Source organism: Electrona antarctica (assembly GCF_951216825.1).
Source record: "Electrona antarctica genome assembly, chromosome: 3".
Taxonomy (NCBI): Eukaryota; Metazoa; Chordata; class Actinopteri; order Myctophiformes; family Myctophidae; genus Electrona; species Electrona antarctica.
In genome coordinates, this window is record NC_136808.1 from 43,420,328 (window position 1) to 43,440,928 (window position 20,601).

General features: G+C 42.3%; 1 protein-coding gene across 5 annotated transcripts; it reads left to right on the forward strand.

Moving 5' to 3' along the window:
• Window positions 1–339: 339 nt before the first annotated feature.
• Window positions 340–18,934, forward strand: pamr1a (peptidase domain containing associated with muscle regeneration 1a). Of its 5 annotated transcripts, none has more exons than XM_079496726.1 (14): window positions 340–424; window positions 1,872–2,139; window positions 2,505–2,621; window positions 8,435–8,620; window positions 9,721–9,846; window positions 10,086–10,200; window positions 10,918–10,968; window positions 11,226–11,446; window positions 11,925–12,116; window positions 12,304–12,501; window positions 15,732–15,798; window positions 16,012–16,247; window positions 17,640–17,989; window positions 18,235–18,934. In XM_079496726.1, exons 3-14 carry the CDS (start codon window positions 2,540–2,542, stop codon window positions 18,808–18,810), a joined length of 2,400 nt encoding a protein of 799 aa, XP_079352852.1. In that variant the 5' UTR covers window positions 340–424; window positions 1,872–2,139; window positions 2,505–2,539; the 3' UTR covers window positions 18,811–18,934. The 5 variants fall into 5 exon arrangements, with proteins under 5 accessions (XP_079352852.1, XP_079352854.1, XP_079352853.1 ...); XM_079496728.1 differs by having other exon boundaries at window positions 12,307–12,501; XM_079496727.1 differs by having other exon boundaries at window positions 11,226–11,443.
• Window positions 18,935–20,601: the final 1,667 nt, after the last annotated feature.

Consider the following 20,601-nt stretch of genomic DNA (forward strand, 5'->3'; position numbering starts at 1 on the left):
TTATTAGATGTACTATATTTCCACTGTTTTAAAACATATTTTAAAATAATACAAATGTTATGGTTTTTGGACATACAAGTCAGTCTCAGGTGTGTTTGTGTGCATGTGGAGACTCTTTCACTGCTCACTAATGAGCAGTGATGTATAAGTAACTAAGTAAGTCCATGTACGTACTGTACTTGAGTACAATTTTGAAGTATTTTAATTTTACTCCACTACAGTTATTTGAAAACTTTTAGTTTATACATTAACCACTTAGTTTCAGCCCTATAGAGCTTAGTAGATCTGCTATTAAAATCAGACGTGTGACTGCGTGCGTGCATGTCTCAATCAGGAGGTTGATGACCTCCAGCTGCGCAGCTGCAGGTCAGCTGCATCGCATGGTACAAACAGACTGGACTTTTACTTGTAGCAAGTAAAAAATGTGAGTATTTTTTCCACCACTGCTAATGAGCACCTGAGGTCAAATCTAATGACAGAGCCAGCATGCAAGCTATCCAGATGATTGTGTGCTGTTTACTTGTCACATTAGATAGATGTGTGAGTTGATTTCTTTAAAAAACATTTCCCACGATTTTGTAACCCATTTTCACTGGGTGCCAATTGCCTAAACTGTGCTACTCTCCCTCTGCCAACCTGGGGAGAGCCCCGAACTCAGCTAATGCTTCCTTCAATGCATGAGGAGTGAGCAGGACACTTCAATCTGTTAAGTCAGTTTCTTTTAGAACTGAATCCAATTGTTTTGAATACTAATTAAGAAGAAGAGTCTCCAATCAGCCAAAAAGGCTATAAACTAATAAAGCAGCAATCTCTCTCTACCTTTTAAATGGAAATTTTCAAATGGCAGCCAACAAAACAAAAACAAAAAAAGAGCAGACCATGTACAGATTGAAAGGTCCAACATACACTGAAACAGTGCTGTCAAACAAGTCTATGAAGCTGCAACACAATTTTGTACAAAATGTAGTGAGGTTCCCTGCTTCATCAGATAGGGGGTCCTTGGCCTGAAAAACGTTGAAGACGTTGAAGACTAGACTATAATGGTATATGGAAAAGGACTGGCCTCAGCCTGGGGAGGAGGAGTTAATTCGGTAAATCACAGTATTCAATATGTAGTTTGACACACTTATCATTAGATTTATTTCAACTGCAAATTCCCAAAGGCATTAACAAATAAATGCACATGCCCATATATAGTTCCCTGTTTATCCCTCTTTTCATCCAGTCATATAGGCAGACGTGTACTGTATCTGTGACTGTACTGTGTCTGACACTCGGCTCGTGTCCTTTAGCAAGACTGTGAACCCAAACAACTGCTATCACAAGGGGCGATGTCTGTGCACACCGCTCTTAAAATGCAGAGGATGAGATGTGTACACAAATGTACTTAGGCCAACAACATCTAAACAGGGACACACTAATCAATATTTATTTATAAGGAACCATGGCAACTCCTAGTTGACATGTTAGGGTAATGGAAAACAACTGTGTCTTTGAAATGTGGTGGTAAAAGAAGGCCGCTCTGATCCATGGCTCTGGGCAAACACAGAGAGTGCAAGCCATAAACATTGCGTAGGCTCGATCAAACACACATCTGCTGGGAGCTTTGTAATGTAAGGGCTTTGACAGCCAGCATCGGGAGGTGACAAAGCAAATAAATCAAACATGCAGAAACGTTGTTAAGTGCTGGCATGCATGGGACTGTTTTTTTTTAAGTGAGTGGAAACAATTCATCCAGCTTGCTGTGATCCGTGCAAAGCTGCAAACCTGATTGCACTTTTGTTCCAAATTCAAAGCTCTCTCCCTGACATTCTATTGCAACGGATGGAAAATATTCCTGCTTCCCGTCACTGTTTTTCCCATTTTTACAGGACCGCCAGGCCGTGAGCCCTGAAATGCACTTTCCACAGCCACGTCCAGTGAGACATTCCCCCATATGGTATAAGGAGGAGTCTACTACAAAACTACAGAACTACAGAATGAGAGAGATTATTACAGCTGCTGCTCTCCATGCTCAGCACAAAGGTTAATGTCTATGTCAGATGGCAGGGAGGAAAGAGTTAAAGATCTCCATCCTTTAAGCTTTGAATCATCCGCTCACAGCTGCATCACTCCTAATAAGAAGACAAAGGCAGAAAGGCAAGTCGCCTATTGTAATGCTGTTCCAATTACTGTTGTTTCGGAGATTTTACCTCAGAGAAGTCACAACTTTATTATTATTATTATTATTATTATTATTATTATTATTATTTATTTTTCTTGAGCACGTTAAGAATATAATTTAGATGGAATGCTATTTGAACAGTTACCTAGTATCCTAGTTCCAATGTAGCCTACAGATGCTATAGGCTCTTGGTTTACCTGTGATCCTAGTTTCCTGAGGCACTACACTGTCTCTGCATTATTTGATGTGTGTGTTGTTTACCTTCATGCTTATTGTAGTCTCTCTGGATTAGAGTGTCTGCTAAATGCCTAAAATATAGTTTTGATTGTCATAACTATAGGCTTGGTTTGCCAACATCTGGCTGCACACACCAGCATGGCACTGATGCCCACTTCTCTGGACCCCAGACTGTCCTTCCTTCTCCTAGTCTACCTTCGTGTGTCAGCCTGGCCACTTGGTAAGTAAAGCGTTTTGATTGCACTTCATCGAAGGCAGAGGTTCTCGATATGGAACCAAATGGACCTGCATTTGGTGAGTACACTCTGAGTTATGACGTATAGGCCTACCTTGAAATTAACCAGTTTGAGAACCACTGATTTCTAAAGTATATTGATTTGTCTTTCTTTCTCCTCCTTTAACCCTATATAATTAGTTAATGGGCTATATGTAGCCAACACTTCCGCGTTCAGTTTGGGCCGCCGGTGTGCTTCCGGTTGGCAGCCACTCATTCACTGTGAGCGTTCGGTCGTGATTTTGTAGGAATAGGTTCAGTTCTTTAAACCACACTATTTCATTTGAATATGTGATGGCGTAGTTTTTCATAGTTTGTATTATTTGTGTTGCGACGTTGACATGATGACATGAGACATGAGATGACTGCAACAATGGAGGAGGAATCATCCCGTTTCACCCGTTGTTTATTCGAACTGCAGAGGTTTACCGTTAATGATGTGCGCAGCACTCAGATGTGTACTGAAAGTCTGAAACACCACAGAGTAAACTTGAGAAAGGAGTTAAACTTGGCTGAGTGCCGCAGTGGTATGTTGATATGAACTGTCCTGTCGTTTTTGGAAGGTGGTTTTACTGCTTTGGAAGCCATGTGAAATAATATTAAATAAAGCTATGAAAAAGCGGTCTCTCCACCTACTTATTCTCCAGCTGCGGAAGGATGCTATATACTTCCTCGTTCGAGTGGTGCCGGTCAACGGCAGAATAATCGAATATGTCAAATAGCCAAAGTACTGAAATTTAGGACTCTTCGGGTTATGTGGCAAAACATCTCAAGTCATTGTTTTAGCAGTTTCTGTCCTGAAATAGAGTCAGGATGTGACATGGGACCCTGATGAAGGCTGAGTGCCGAAACGCGTTGGTCCTTTTTGTAATGTTCTTTGCCATGCCTTAAACCCAATAAAAAAGGCTTTTTTCACCTCACTGGAACAGAGTGCCTTGGATCCTCTTCTTTTATGTTAGAGTCAGGATGTGCTTGAATCTTAATCATAACCACTTAAATGAATTCCTTGGGTCTGAATTATATAGAAAAATGTGTTCTGTATGTTGTTTACTTCAAGAGTTATGTTCTATTATCTCCATTGTATGGTTCAGTTTGGGGATAGGTGTAAGAAAAGGTTAAAAATGAATCCCATGGGACATTAGAAAGAAATTGTTAACTAGACACCATAAGGGTCAAAAAACTAAAACTAAAAACAGGTTACGAAAACATGTCATTTGGGTGCTGGTAGAGCCTCTGGCCTCCCTTAATAATAATAATAATCTTTATTGTCCCGAAGGATATTCGTCTTCACAGTCTGTTCAAACACCCACAGCAAAAACAACACAGAGCACATGACGCCAAGACAATACAAAAACATGAGGTCCCCACAGTATACAGAACCATCCTATCGGCGGGGCAGTTTGTTTAATTCTGCGATGGCTGAGGGAACAAAACTCCTACTAAACCTGACCTTTTTCCATGGCAAGGTTCTGTATCTTTGTCCAGATGGCATGAGGTTAAAGAAGCGATACAGGGGATGATCAGTGTGCTAGCCGTGTGATGGCCTTATTGGTCATCAGAAAGTGTGGGTGTAGGAAGTCCGATGATCTTGGAAGCAATACGGGTAATACTGAAAAGTTTGTTCCTGTTAGGCATGGACAGTATGTGTAGAAAGAAACATGCAGAACAGTACAACAGAACAGGTTGAATATTGCTTTTGTACAATAATAGCAGAAGATGAGGACTCTGAGGAGCAACAGATAATGATCTTAATTTACGGATTGGAGTCTTTGCTGAAAGCGTGACTGGAGATGTAATGTGTTGATCAAACCTAAGTCTATTGTCCAGTGTGAGTCCAAGATATGTGAATCTGTCAACCTGTTCTACTGTTTTACCATTAATCAGGAGTGGGTTAAGTCCAGTGTGGGTTGTTTCAATGACCAGTTCTCTTACTAAAATTGATATTTCAGATGGACCCCCCATCTGAAAATGTTTTATGCCAGCGACACCCAGAAGAGAAGACGCTTTCAAGATTTTTCAAAAATGTAAAAAAAAAATCACACCTGTGTGAACTGAGTGGTGTAAGGTCTTATATAGACTGATCAGCTGTGGTCTGACGTAATGTCTGACGTAATGAAATCACACCCGTGTGAACTGGGTGACCATAGCAACCGTGCTAATTTTTTGAGCACAGACAGACAGACACGTAAACTAACAAAGCCAGTTGTAGGAGTGGTTTACACCACTCAAAAAATAGCAGATGTACAGTGTGGCACGATGTGACAAGCTGTGAGCTTGTATATTATCAGCTATTTTTTAGAACCACTGTTCTAAACCAATGTTCTAAATTCTAAGTCTTTACAAAACAAAATGTATCATACATATACTCTGTGCGTGCGTGCTTGCGTGCGTGCCTGCCTGTGTGCGTGCGTGCATGCCTGCGTCTGTGTGTGTGTGTGTTTGTTTTACTGCTTTAAACTCACACATCAGCTCAGCTCTAATATGGACTAGGTTTTGTGCATTTGGTTCGGTAGAGAAAACTACGAAGCACTACAATATAAATCACACTTTATTTTCTGCAAGGCAGGATTTAATCTGTAAAACGAAACAAATGGTTTTACACTTTTCCTGGGGAACCTAACCCCGCAGGTCCACCACATCGCATACAGTACTTTATTCATTAGATCACATTCACATTTACATAGAAATACATTTTGTGTGTGTGTGTGTGTGTGCCGTCCGAGAACTGATGTTTTGCAGTGTGCTCGTGGAATAGTAAATCCATCACCTCCTCAATTGGCCTGAGTTTTTAGAACACTGTAAATCCTACAACACTGTCTGTAAAGCTTATAAATTGCTCCTAAACATTTAGTTTTAAGGTGTGAAATGCTTTTAATCAGCCAAACACTGTAGGGGAGGACACAAAAACATGTTGGGTAACATAACACTGCAGAGAGAGAGAGAGAGAGAGAGAGAGAGGCGTCATGTCAGCAAAGGCTAAGGTATGGCAAATTCACAACATGCATGCGCCTCTTTTTTGGCCTATTTTCCTCCATTTGTGCGGTTATGTGCAGTTATTTGCCTATTTGCTGCACCAGCACATTCACCTGAGTGCCAACGTATGGCAGCTGCTTGCACCCAATTGACATGAGAGAGAGAGAGAGAGAGAGAGAGAGAGAGAGAGAGAGAGAGAGAGAGAGAGAGAGAGAGAGAGAGAGAGAGAGACCTTAAGGAATACAAACCATTGTGTGTACACTGTTTATACCCTACACTGCTTACAGCAAATGACCTCAGTACAAATTCTGAAACAGAGCAACAAACTTTAATTCAATTACTTTTGAATTAATTGCTACTTGTCGCAAATGTTAGTTTCACAAGATAGTATTACCAAAGTGTTAATGTAACACACCTCTGTTTACACCTTTATTTAATTCCTATTTATAGCCAATATTTATTTGTAAATACATTGTTTTATTTTGATTGTCTTGTGCCCACTTCAGCTTTGGCAATGTAAATGTACGTTTTCTCATGCCAATAAAGCTTTGAATTTGAATGAGAGCGAGAGAGAGACACAGACAGACAGACAGACAGACAGACAGACAGACAGACAGACAGACAGACAGACAGACAGACAGACAGACAGACAGACATGTATGTTGTTGCCCAAAGCCTGCCTGCCTGTATTGTATGATGCTGTCCTTTGCCAAAAATAGCATGTATTTTTTTTTATTGTCAATAATAAAATATAAAACTACCTCACCTGCTGGATTTGGCAGCTAGCAGTTGCCTGCAAGGCAAGGGTGCACGCCACTTACAGTAGCAAGAGCGCACCGCATAGTCGGACAGACAGTCGTCGAGCGCCCATGTATGTATGCAAATATCTGGCTTTCATGCATGGGGCATTCACCTGCCAAGTATAGTATTAAAGTGACACAGCAGCTTTACAACAGTACAAGATGAAGCTACCACCAGCTACTATTAGCAATGAATGAATCACCATTAACACAAGTAAGACGCGTAAACGCGGGAAGCGAACAAAGCTGTTGTGGCAGTCTGACACACACACACACACACACACACACACACACACACACACACACACACACACACACACACACACACACACAGAGAGAGAGACCTCTGTATGTTCCAATTCAATTTCAGTTCGTAGTTGCCCTCTGGTGGCGGGCGGGTGGTGTTACAGCGTGACACACACACAGTTTTGGCCATCTTCTATAGTTAGTGCTCACTTTGTTGGCAACCAACAGCAGAGTCTGTCAGCCATTACAGGTTTGCCTGAAGCAGTTTCCAAGGGTAGAAGCAACAGTAAAAGAATGACGGTAAAAGGTTGTTTTGAGATATAAGGCAAAAGGGACTAATCAGACATGTAAACATGTGCTATATGTTTTTAAAAACGACATGTGACATAGCTCTGTTTAACACAATGCTGTACCCCTCCAAATGTATAGCGTACTTTCCCCATTTTCTTAAACTGATTTTATTAGTGCTTTGGCAATGTAACACATTTATCATGCCAATAAGCCGATAATGCTCTTTTGAATTGAAATTGAATTTAAGTATACCATACTAAGTATACCATAATAATTAGTTATGGTATTAACATTAACTGCCAGTTAAAACAACAAACCTTTTCTGGTAGGCTACTAATTAATGAACGCTCCTGTCAAATTACCACAGTTTGTATTGTGTGTGTAACGGGAGGGACTGATTTTTTATTTATTTTTAGATGAAAGGCACAGGTACAGGCATCCAAAAAAATTGCACATAAAATATAATTAAAATTCTTTGCCAACTACAATCAGTGGCTTGCCCCTTGCCTCATTTAAAAAAATCCTACCCCCAAACCCCAGCACCAACCACCGTTGACAAAAAAAAGAGAAACATATAGTGATGATTATAACAATTAAATACAACATAAAGCTCGATTTTTTTAAATTAACAACAAATTGTAAATAATAATAATTAAAAAAAAATATATATTTTTTAAAATATATTTTTCTTCCCAGGCCTGGACCCCAGAACGGCGTCCTCTAACTTGTTGAATTTCCACATTTACTATTTGCACACTTGTTTCTGAATGATGTTTTAAGGTTTATTGTTTTCTTGGTTAGTTAGTTTTGGCACCTAGGTAGGTTAGTATTTTTAGGATTGTTTATGTATTTTTGTATTTGTATTTTATGGGCATTTTAGAAACTGCTGTAACAAGGTTACATTTAAAGAAATATATATTCTGTTCACATGATGTCAGTCTCTGTCAGGACCTGTGTGTCCTTCTGTAAACATTGTAAAACAGCAGGGACCTTCCTCTATAAAAAGGTGGCGTAGTTGACAAACAAACACACTTTATTGGGTTTCACAATAATCATGCATTTCACACTTTAACCAGTACAACTTAACTTATTGCTGTGAACCTTAGGAAGTAATTCCGCCCAAGTGTAAATTGGCAAAGTTTTATGTGACTTGAATTGGCCAATGGTCACACTTACTCTGTGTCTCAGAGGATGGCTGTAGACAGTTCAGAAACCAATCCCTTATTTCCTACCAATGATCGGTGGGGATTCCAAGCTAATAGAAACTAGAAACTACAGCCTTTTTCTCCCTGGAAAGTGATATAATAGAAGTCATTGTTTGTGCATCAATAATAGTACAACAATAAATAAATAAATTGAAAAATAACCATTTTTTGGCGTTCTCAAATTGGTTTTAGAACCAAGTGTGTTGAATACTACAGTAATGTGAATGTGTTCCTCTACGTATAGAGTCTGGAGTGACGGACGGGGAGGACAGCTGTCCCAGCTCAGAGTGGAATGTCATGTGTCGGCCATGTTGTGAGTACCAGCTGATCCAGTGCAAGTGTCCTGCCCAGCCGAGGGTCCGGGTGGGCTACACCGTGCCATGCTGCCGCAACGCTCTGGACCAGTGTGACCCTTGTATCATTCACCCAGGTATACTAGTCTGATCACATACAGTATGGGACCCTATATGACCCTTGTATCGTACATACAGGTATCACTCATCACTCATCCCATAGCCTAGGCCCAGGGGCTGTAGGGGTGTCATGGTGGATGCTTGGGTAGTCTACTAGTCGGGGATCTCCAGAGCTCTCAATCTTCGGCTGTACGAAGCAGGGTTTAGAAACTGTAGCCAGTCCACTCCTTGATGTTGTCCATGGCCAGATCAGGTTGTGAAAATGGGGTGCATACTTAGTTTAGACTATAGTCATTGGTTAGACATGGGTTAAGGTTATATGTTTAGGTGTGCTGCTCTGTGGGAGGTTAGGGTTAGGGTTTGAGATAGGTTGTAGTTGTAGGACTAATGACTGGTGGTCTAACCAAATGACTAGTCTAAACTAAGTACTGTCTAAACTAAATACTGCACCCGTGAAAATTGATGCGGTGGTGCAGAGCGGGCTGGGCCGAGTCAAATTATTAATATGTGCTGGACCCGCAGGTCCTGACCCGTGCAACACTAGCTACTAAGCTAGTGCCCTTCAAAAAGTGTCCATCTTGATCGCTGCATGCATCTACACCCACTGTTTCTGTTCCTTCTCTCGCCTTTATCTCGGATTCCTTGTCCCAGATGGCATTTCTGAAATTCTGTCCAAAACAAGTTTTATTCGATGGTCCATAGCCATCGTAATAATGGTTGCGGTAAGCCTTTGTGAGCGAGAGAATAATATCCGGCCTACTTACAAGTCGCAACACACATCGTAAGTATCATACTGTAAGTACCATCCGGTTACTGTTTTTGGCTACTTCAAAATCAGGGTTGCACAGGAAAAATGCTGGCGGTGAACGGGTGAATTAATTAATTAATCCTGGCAGGAAATGTTAATTGTGTAATTGTCATTAGTAAAACATACAGTAATGATAGTCTCTGCTATTAGTCAATCAGAATAGACTAATAGTCAACAAACACCATCGCTGTGTTGCTTCTCAACAATAACTGTTAGCTTGATGATCTGTTCCTTTCAGGAAGCGACACCGATGTGTGACGTGATCTGAACAATGGACTATGTGCACTGTCTGTCTGTTTGTCCCTGCAGGCTGCAGTCTGTTTGAAAACTGTAAGAGTTGCAACAATGGGACATGGAAATCCAACGATAACTTCTTTGTCAGAGGGACGTTCTGTAAGGACTGTCGTCAGGGCTGGAGTGGAGGAGACTGCAAAAGTACAGTGGCATGTTTATAAAGTTTGGCGAAGGGCTTTTTTTTTTAAGATACTTGTTGTGATACTTTTGAAGGTTAGAGCTCTATATTAAAAAAGAAGAAAATGAAAAGAAAAAAACAATGATGGTTCAATGATCCTATCTTGAAACAAATCCATAACAGTTGAGTGTAATTCGCCTGTAATAAATCTACCGTTACATTTAAAATATATACAAACTATGTAAATATTTGTTTTGTTCAGCATGTGGAGGAGTCCTTCAGCGGGCCCATGGAACTGTGGCATTAGAAAGCTACCCGACCAATGCCCGGTGTGAATGGAGAGTGCAAGTAAACCCTGGACACAGCATTGAGCTTAGGTGGGACCTTCTTTCAAAACTCCTGTCCCATTCTGCTTGAGGTGGGACCTTCTTTCAAAACTCCTGTCCCATTCTGCTTGAGGTGGGACCTTCTTTCAAAACTCCTGTCCCATTCTGCTTGCTCTCACTGCAATGTTTTTGTTTGAAGTCTGACCTCCACTGCATGTCAAACTAGGGGGTTTTCATGATTCTGAATCCATTCCCAGCATTAGTTTTGCACAAAAATCACTCGTCATGACAAATGTGATGAGGTCATCACAAAACAATGTGATGAGGTCCGCACATTTTGGGCAAATGTGGGCAAGTGACTATGGCTGTTTTTAGCCCAAGGAGTGTTTTTTGTGCAAAACTAATGCTTGGAATGGATTCAGAATCATGAAAACCCCCTAGTTTGACATGTCACATGCTACTTAAAAGCATAATGAGTAAGTTTGACATTTTTGCATTAGGCCTATATAGGATGTTAATGGTAGGGTCACATATAAACAAATTGCTCAATACAGACAGCCGGTCAGCAAGTGGATTCATGAATGTATGTAGACTTTTAGGCCAATAAAAAAGACTATATACCAAATTTCCCACTCCACAATCCCGACTGCCGGATTATAATACTTTTATTGAAGTATACATTGTTTAATACCTTTTAACAAAGTATTTATTTTATGTATTTATTTATTTATTTTTGCTTCTTTTTACTGAAATCTAAAATCGGTGTAGGCTACTACATTGGTTCTCAAAGTGGGGTCCGGGGACCCCCAGGGGTCATTGGTGGGTTTAACCACTTAATCCATTTATATTTTGGCGATTCAAAAATAGCATACAATCTCACAGCATGTCACTTGTATACTTCAATCAAACGTGGTGTTGTGCTGCGAGCTTGTACATCTGATATTTTTGAAAATATTAGAAAATGATAGAAAATGTTTTGAAATCTTTGAATAATTTGGATTTTTTATTTTTTTATTTACATAAATCTTCAGCACGTTTTCCCCCTTTTTTCTGTTTTTTTTTTCTTTTTTTTTCAGGTTTTCAGTGCTCAGTGTGGAGTCTGACCACCACTGTGGCTACGACTACATTGAACTGCGTGACGGGGACAGTCTGAACTCGCCGGTCCTGGGCCGGTACTGTGGACCAGAGCTTCCTGCTCCGGTCAGGACCACAGGGAACGCTCTCCACATCCTCTTCGTCTCAGACGGCTACACCAACCTGGATGGCTTTGTTCTCCACTATCAGCAGAGTTCAGGCAGTAATACCGCTTATCAACCCATTGAAACAGGGAAAGAGTCCGTATGGCCACTTGAACCTATGCTGGCCATTAAAAAATAGCACATATACAAGCTCACTTTCGTGCTGCGGTATGAGCTTGTAGATCTGCCATTTTTGCTATTTTTGAGAAATCTTTAATTGTTTGAATAGCATATATATATATATATATATATATATATATATATATATATATATATATATATGTTTAATTAAAATCTTTGCTTCGGTCCTTGGAACAAAATATTATGAATTAACCACGATCTGCTATTTTCACTATTTATGAACATTGCTGATATTATTTTTGATTTAAAAAAGGTAAATGTTAAGAAATTAAATAATTAAAAGTGAATACTACTAATATTGTATTTGTAAGTTTTAATACTTGAGTATATACTTTGTCCACCATGAGCCTAGAAAAATAAAATCATTTATTTATCTTCCCCCTAACACTGCTCCAGCTGCCAAGATAGTAGAGTGTAGGCCTCCAGAGAAGCCAGTCAATGGGGATGTCCTGCCTGTATACGGGCCGGGGCACCGGCTCCTCTCTGTCAGCTATGTGTGCCACCCCATCTTCACACTGATTGGTTCTGAGCAGAGGACATGTCTGCCCAATGCTACTTGGACTGGAACTGAATCCAAGTGTGTTAAAGGTATGTTTTGTACCCAAGCCTGATGTATTAGTTGCGTGCCATGTTGTCGACCGAAATTAGTACTTTGCCTGGTTTTGAAACTTCTCTTCTCTTCTCTCGTCTCCTCTCCTCCTCTCCCCCCCATCCTCAACTTTCCTATCGTCTTATCTCCCCCCTCCCTTCTCTTTCCCTCTCCTTTCATCTCCAGTAGTAAGCAGGGGACACTGTGCTCTACCACCCAAAATCTCGAATGGCTATCATAAACCTGTAGCTGCCAGATCTGGTGGCAGCAGCAGTAGCAAGATGGAGTTCTTCTGTAAAGGCTCCTACATTCTGAGTGGAGAACCCACCCTTACATGCCTGTCCAATGGATCATGGAGTAGCAGACCACCCCAGTGTGTGAGAGGTAGGCTGCTCTCTTTCACAAAACCAAAATCGTAATTGAGCCTAAGGGAAGGAACTACTTCAAATGTTTATACAACATTATAGCTGGTTTATAGTTGTTCTCATTGGTGGGCTATGGCCGGTAGAGCGGCCGGATGTTTTTTGTGCAGATCCCGATGTCCAGGTTGTTGCCTTGCATGGTTTCCTCCGCCATCTGTGTCTGAATTTGTGTGTGAATGTGTGAATATAATGCTATATGTAAATAGTAGCGGTTAGTGTTCCACGGGCCCCCCCCATTGGCGCTACCCCCCGCGCCGAACGGGACCGTAAATACCACTTCGGACTAAACCCCTCAACGTGGCTCAGTTGCAGCATACCTGAGGCAATGAATACACATAATGTAGCCTCACAGGTTGCATATTGAAAATCACGTTACATGTCAAAGTGACATGTAACGTGTCACGTGTCACACACAAAGGCGACTTCACTGACCTCCACTAAGTAAGACAAAGTGCATGTGGATGGAGCTGTTGTGTTTGTATTCCACCTTTACTCCATCTATCTTGCCCTCTTTTGAAAGTGCCTGTGGTAATTTTAGGTCTTGTTTTGACTGTTCAAAGAATCAAAACTCACCTTTATCAGGCGATTGCAGAGCAGGGCTAACAACTGTATATACAGCCACCGGACAGACCGGAGCAAATCAGTCTACTCTAACGTGCAGCCAAGCAGCCCAGTTTAAACACTCTATTTCCTGCCTGCGCCATGAAGGGGCCTTCACAATAAAGCGTCACCCTTTACCTCCCAATGAACTACATTTTACACTGCTTATTATTGACAGGAAATGTAGTCTTAGTCGCGGTAACTTAACAGCGTTTGTGGGAGAGAGAGCCAGAGAGAGAGTTGCAGTTTAAGGCTTCGTACACACATATCAGACGAACATGCTCTGTGCTGTCCGTGTTTTATGGCCGCCTCAATGCTTTTCCAATGGAAGTCACGTGGTTTGACCAAACAGTTGTGTGTGATGGGGGGAGGGGGGCAATCAAACACAAGTGTTTGGTCAAACCACGTGACTTCCATTGGAAAAGCATTGGGGCGGCCATGAAACACAGGCAGAGCACAGCACAGTTGTTCTTTATGTGCGTACGAAGCCTGATACGACGCATCGGAGCAGCCGGCCGACCGGCCGGGTCCCCCCCCCCACCGCGGGCCCTGCCTCTACTGCCTCGCCTATAGTGTGCATAGATATATATGAACTCTAGATGGCTCAAGGCGGAGTTTCTGACGTCGTTCACCCGGCAGCCATCTTACTTCGGGGCTACAGTACAGTATGTTCAATGGCAGCTCAAACAGAAACAGTCATAACTCGCTCAAATCTTGACGGATTTACAAACGGGTTGGTTTATTACAAACGTCAGCGTGGCTATGATTCAGGACGCTTATCTGCTTAATTTTAATAAAACCGAACCGTTTGAAAATCGGTTGAAAATTGAGCAAGTTATGGTCATATTTAAGAGTACATGCCCCATAGACACAATGTTATGTGGCCCGAGGTAAGATGGCCGCCACGTAACGACGTCGCTCTCCATTGGCCAACAGCGTGGGTGAGCTATCTAGAGTTTATATATATCTATGATAGTGTGTACCAAAATCTCCTGGGGGGGGTGTCAACATATGTGTCACGTGGTAGCGGCCGCCATACTTGTTGGCTTGTCTGTTTTTTTTTTTTTACATTGAGCGACTATCAGGTGTGCTTGTATATGTTATTTTTTTAAACTGACCTCACAGTGGTGCAGACTTGCTCAGTAAATAAGTGCCACAGCAGGTCACGTCGAGGGAATGAGCCAGAAACCGGAATTAGATTTTCAGCTTTCCAGCATGGAGACAGCATCAAGGAACCCAGATTGACGAGTTTACAAAAAGACGTAGAATGGCTTGGATCGGCGCACAGGCGCAGAGACATAACGTTCAACAAAGTATCTAAGCGCCGTGTTTGTTCACAACATTTTCCTTGTCATTGTAATGTATATGGGCCCGACGTTCTTTCTATCCATCCTGGTGTTGGTTCACTATGTTGTCGCCAAGAACGAGCTCAATATTTACAAAAACATACCACCGTCACTCTATTCTGAGTGATGTGGGCTAGAATTTAATGCCCACGAGAAGGCCGTCCCTAGCTTTTCAGACGCCGCCCCCCTCTTGGTGACGTACACGTTTTCACACGCCGCCGCTGACCATTTACCATTTTCAATCATTGTAAGCACTTTATCCGCATATATTATCTTGGCTATTCAAAAATGCTATTTTGGAGAGAAAAAAAAAGAAAAATATCTCAAATGTTTTGAGTTTGAAAAAAACCCAAACCTTGGATATATTTAAAAATAAATAGCATCTACAAGATCACTGTGCGTCTGTGCGTCGCTTTGTGCCATGCTTCGAGCCGTATATCTGAATGTTTATACAGTATTGTAATTTGTATAGCCTACATAAATGTGGGGGTCCTTGACACAACATGTTTTGAACTAGCCGTTCTCTACACTGGCTCCCCGTAGCGGCTCGCATCCAGTTCAAAACCCTGGTGTTAGCCTATAGGGCAGTGAAAGGAACAGCTCCTTCCTACCTCCGGGCTATGGTCGATGCCTAAACCCCTGCCCGACCACTTCGGTCTGCCACCTCGGGGCGACTGATTGCCTCGTCACTCAAGGGTCCTTCTGGCCGATCCACACGGTCACGACTCTTTTCTGTTCTGGCCCCACAGTGGTGGAATGAACTTCCCACTGATGTTAGGACAGCAGAGTCACTGCCCATATTTCGCCGCAGGTTGAAAACCCACCTCTTCAGGAAACACTACCCTTCCTCTCTGCCTGACCTACTTGTTGTTAACTAGTTGTACGAACGCTTGTTTTCTATTGTTGTATTGTTTATTGGATCTTGTTTAGTCGATACACTTAATTGTTTTAGCTCATGCTCATTTGATTTAGCTATTTTGTCTCATCTGTTTAAGGAAATAGGTAGCTGATATATTGCACTTTTACCTTAGAGCTAGGTATACTCTTGGTTGCTTGTTTTTGCAGAAAATGCACTAAAGACTTCTGGTGATTAGTAGTTTTTGTTCCCTGCCTATGTTGAATACACTTATTGTAAGTCGCTTTGGATAAAAGCGTCTGCTAAATGACTGTAATGTAATGTAATGTAATGTAATGTAGCCTACTGATGTAACAATGATATGGTTGATGTCATTGATTTGTCTCCCAGCTTGCAGAGAGCCCAAAGTATCACAGCTGGTGACTCAGACGGTTCTGAAGCCACATCAAACATCAAAGTATGACACTATATATTATATTATCTTCATTTGATTTTTCCAATAAGCTTTTTAGTTTATAGTTTCGTTTTTATAGCACAATTTGTGTGATTTTATTTTTTATTTTATTTTATTTTTTTGTCGCATTAAAGCCGATAATCACATTGATAGTAAATAAGTCATTTTTGTCAGGTGAAACCTGACTAATGATCGCTCATGAAATACTCCACACAGGTTCGACATGTCCTCGGCATACCACGTGCTGCCGTCCACTTTCAGGCTGTTCACGTCACACAGGCGCCCGGAAAGTGAGGCCACACATTTGCCGGTGCTCCCTCGTGGTTTTCACCACCTCCACACCAGCATCGAGTACAAGTGTTCCTCCCCACTGTACCGCCACAGTGGCAGCTCCCGACGCAGCTGTCTGAAGACCGGCAAGTGGACCGGTCGCCATGTGTCCTGTTCACCAGGTGGGTGCAGCAGTGGCTCAGTCGCTGTCTTTCACCCACTAATTTTGCTAGCCAATTACAGTGTCACGGCACCCCTGTGATCATGTTTAAGTAATTTGATTTTCTGCAACAAACAGTTAAAATGTTCACATTTATGGCACCCGCTATGGATGAAAATGGAATTGCTTTTGGCTCTGTGTTGATGCCATCACCCACGACATGTGATTCAAATTTTGGGTGGATTGGACATTTGGTTCATGATTTCTGCCATTTTTGAGGCTCCTATATACAGCTTTAATGTTTGTTTTTCAACGATGTTTGTTTAAGAAAACGCCATAGACAATAACGAGAAATGTAATGTTTGTGTTGAGGACTAAAACAAACATTAGCACCTGTTGATTAAACAAACATTATGTTGTAATTGATGTATTGTATGATAAGAGCGGCCCTCACTTTTTTGCCCCTCCCACTAACTTCAGAAGCTGATTACGGCCTAACGATATTATGCACTATCAAAATTCTGCCTGTGGTGTTTTAATCGGATAGGTCCGGAGATAATGTGTACCAATTTCTGTGAGATTTGGACAAAATCTGTAGGAGCAAAAAGTGTGTTTTCCTAACGGAAATGGGCGTGGCCTATATGGGGAGATGCGTCAAGGAATCCAGGGGAAAGGAAATTTTGATTTTACGACCTACGGTTCAAGAGTTATAAGCCAAAACGTAAAGTGGGCTGTTATACAATTTTGTTCCATGCGGGGGAGGGGGCACAACACAGCCATCAAACAAAATGTTGTGTCAAACCATGTGACTTCCATTGGAAATGCATTGGGGCGGCCATGACACTTATAATTTAGAGCCTAGTTGTTGTTTTTTTAACCACTTCTCAATCAGGCATCCCTATGTTGGCCATAATAAAAACAAAACAAAAACCCAATTTTTGAAAATTGGGAAATAGCAGATCTACAACCACACAACGTGTCACAATGCGACCCGTTGTGAGCTTGCGGTCTGATAGTTTCACCAGGTGACATGAAACGTAAAATTGCGGTAGTTGACCCAAGAAACGACTTATTTTCTATCAATTATCCACACACGCTTCTATAAGCCCAATTTTACGCTTCATGTCACCTGGTGAAACTATCGGACCGCAAGCTCACAACGAGTTGCATTGTGACGCATCGTGTGGTTGTAGATCTGTGTGTATATAGAAAATAAGTCATTATTTTTGGGTGAACTACTCCTTTAAGTGGGATTGGGAAATAGTTTTCCAAGTTCTAAATAGATTCAAGAATTCCTTTCAAGTTCCTTTCATGCAGCCGTTTCTGAATTTCATCATAAAATGTAATTCTCTATTCTGTCTTTCTTCTTTTTTTGTTGGTATAATCTCATCCCCTCCCCCACTGTACTCCCCAGTGTGTGGCAAAGTTACCTCTTTCAACTCCCAGAATCCCTCAGGGACACGCTGGCCTTGGCACGCAGCCATCTATGTCCGCTCACCTGCTACTGGTGGTGGTCACAGCACTGGTAATGCCCCGGGCGGCCAGCAGGCGTCGTCGGGGGACGAGGAGGAGGCAGCATTGTGGCACTTGGTGTGCAGTGGCGCTCTGGTCACCCAGCACAGTGTCCTGGTGGCAGCACACTGCGTGGTGTCCCCGGACACCGAGCGGCAGCGTCCCCTCCATCCGGAACACGTGAGGGTGGTGCTGGGAATGCAGTACAAGAATGCCTCTGAGGGCCAGGCCAATGTCCTTCAACGCTTGAGGGTACAATCAGAAGCAAATGTCTATTATTTGCGTGTGTGTGGGGCTGCAGGGAGAGGGAGAGCAGGGAGAACACATCTAAAAAATATCTACATATATAGGCTACACATAGCATGAGACCAGCAGATGCAGTATGCACATTGTACAGTGCATGAGGTTAAACATGTGGTAAAATTCCGTTTTGATATGTTTAAGGTTAATTAACCAGCCCTCACTCAAACCTATTTCTCTTTTTTTTGCCACATCAGGTTTCAAGTATTTTGGTTCATCCGAATTACAAGTCCACCCTGGACTCTGATCTCGCCATGCTCAAGCTACAAGACAAGGTGCGGATCAGCCGGCGCGTGTCACCGGTCTGTCTACCCAAGATGCAAGGCGGAGAGGTGATGGCCATAGAGGCGTACGCCGCTAGGTGGACAGTAGGACACAACGACCCTACACATTCCGAGGACAACAAAGTCGCCGAGGTGGCCGACTTTCTTCAGTGCAAACGGGAGTTCGCACGGATAGGAACGGATGTGTCCATGCTCACGGACAATGTGCTGTGTCTCATTAGCAAACCGTCCACTCACCTCGATGTCCCTTGTCCAAACGTCCTGCCAGGCATCACCATCATACCGTACGTCGCCTCCCCGGTCGCCCCCACCGCAAGGACCCCGTTATTGTCAGGTCACACGGAGAAGCACAGAGTCTCTGCCATTGTGTGGGAGCTGTTCAGTTTAGAGAGCCTCTTTCACGACGAAAAGAACTGCCACAAGCTCATTTACACTGGGCACACGCAGATACTTAACTTCAGAAATTGGATCGAGAAAAACATGAAATAGTATTATACCACTTTAGGGTGGAAACCTGTGTTGTAATGGATCCATTATAGTTATTCCCACAAGCTCTTGTGAATAATTTTCATTGGTTAAATATTTATAAAAACCCACAGACACAAGACTTTCATCCAGGTGTCCCCATTCCATGTTGTTATAGGCAAAAAATAAAAGATTTTCATAAACAGTATAAAAAACGCATCACAATGCAGGGCCGGTTCTAGGGGGGGCAAACCCAATCAAAATTTCAAACCCAACTGAACACATAACGCAAAAGGAGTCTCTCTCCTTAGAGAGGCGAAGAAAGAGATTGTGACAGGCCGATGGCTCGCGAAATATGCACAACAGACAAGTGTTCAGACCGCAAACTGATATGATGATAGCAGTGCCGACCCTTAGCAATTTGGTGCACTAGGCAGGATTTTTCCTGCCTGTCAACTAGGCAGGATTTTTCCTGCCTATTGAAAAATCATGGCGCACTAGGCAATTTGGTAGCCTGGTATCCAGCCTGCTTCGCTACGTTCGGCGGATTTTTTTTTCTCTCTTCGCTTATCAGTCTGGAAAGCCTCCTATCTCCAAGGGAGGCGGGACATGCCAAAAGCTTCGAAACCTAACGTGGCTTCTGATTGGTCTGTGGTGCGGGGCGGGACAAAGCACCAGTGAGACGTCATAGCAAAGCGCAGCTACTGCATGCTAAAGCATGGAGGGTGGCGCTGGCTGATGACGTAGGTTGCCTAACGCTACTCTCATTCGTTGGAACAACATCCAATCAGCAACGACGTTGACTACGTAACATATGTAGTTCTAGTGTAGTTCTGCAAAACCTCCCAATGGGAGGCTTTCCAGACTGATAAGCGAAGAGAGAAAAAAAAATCCGCCGAACGTAGCGAAGCAGGCTGGATACCAGGCTAGCAATTTGGTGCACTAGACAGGATTTTTCCTGCCTAGTGAAAAATCATGGCGCCCTAGGCCTACTCTGCCTATAGGAAGTCTGGTTAGTTTTCTATGCATTTCGGGGGTTTTGGGGTATTTGAACCCCCAAAAATATTTCTCCCACGCCACTTAGTGGCACGTGCTGAGTTGCCCCCCCATATATTCTTCCTGCCCACCCTAGTGGGCCAGGCTAGAACCATGTGATGAGCTTATAAAGTTGCTATTTTTGCTACTTTCGCTACTTTTGCGATAACGTATAAAATGGGGAAATCATTTATGAAGAAATTGAAATATGGAGATCATGTGGAGGTTTCTGCCCAACAGCGACAATATCTATGTTGGTATCTGAAATATAACAGTTGTTATTCAAAGCCAAACATTGTGTGATCAATGCCACACGTTTTATCAACAAAGTAAACGTCATGCATGTTGTCATGTTTCTGATACTGAACGTAAAATGAAAAAGATCAGATGATTCGACTGAATCATTACAGTCATTAGTGTAGCAGAGGAAAGACATATAATGATTTAAGCCTTTTAAGTCTATAGCAACTTTCATTGTAGTGGAGTAATATTTGATTGGAGTAAATACACTCAAGTAGCCTACTTCAATTAGATTGATTTTATTTAGCACAGTTTATAAAACTAAGTACTAAAACTAAGTATTAAAAACTAAACGATTGCCAGGAGGCAAGAGGCCCAAAGGGCTTAAATACAAGGCCTATACCCATCTGAACACAGAGTACATGTGCGTGTGCGTATACATTCATGTGTGTGTGCGTGCATGCGTGAGCGTGTGTGTCTGCGGCTGCGCTCAGTTTGCATGTGAGCTCATACGTTCGTGAGTTCCTCCGCAGACTGTCC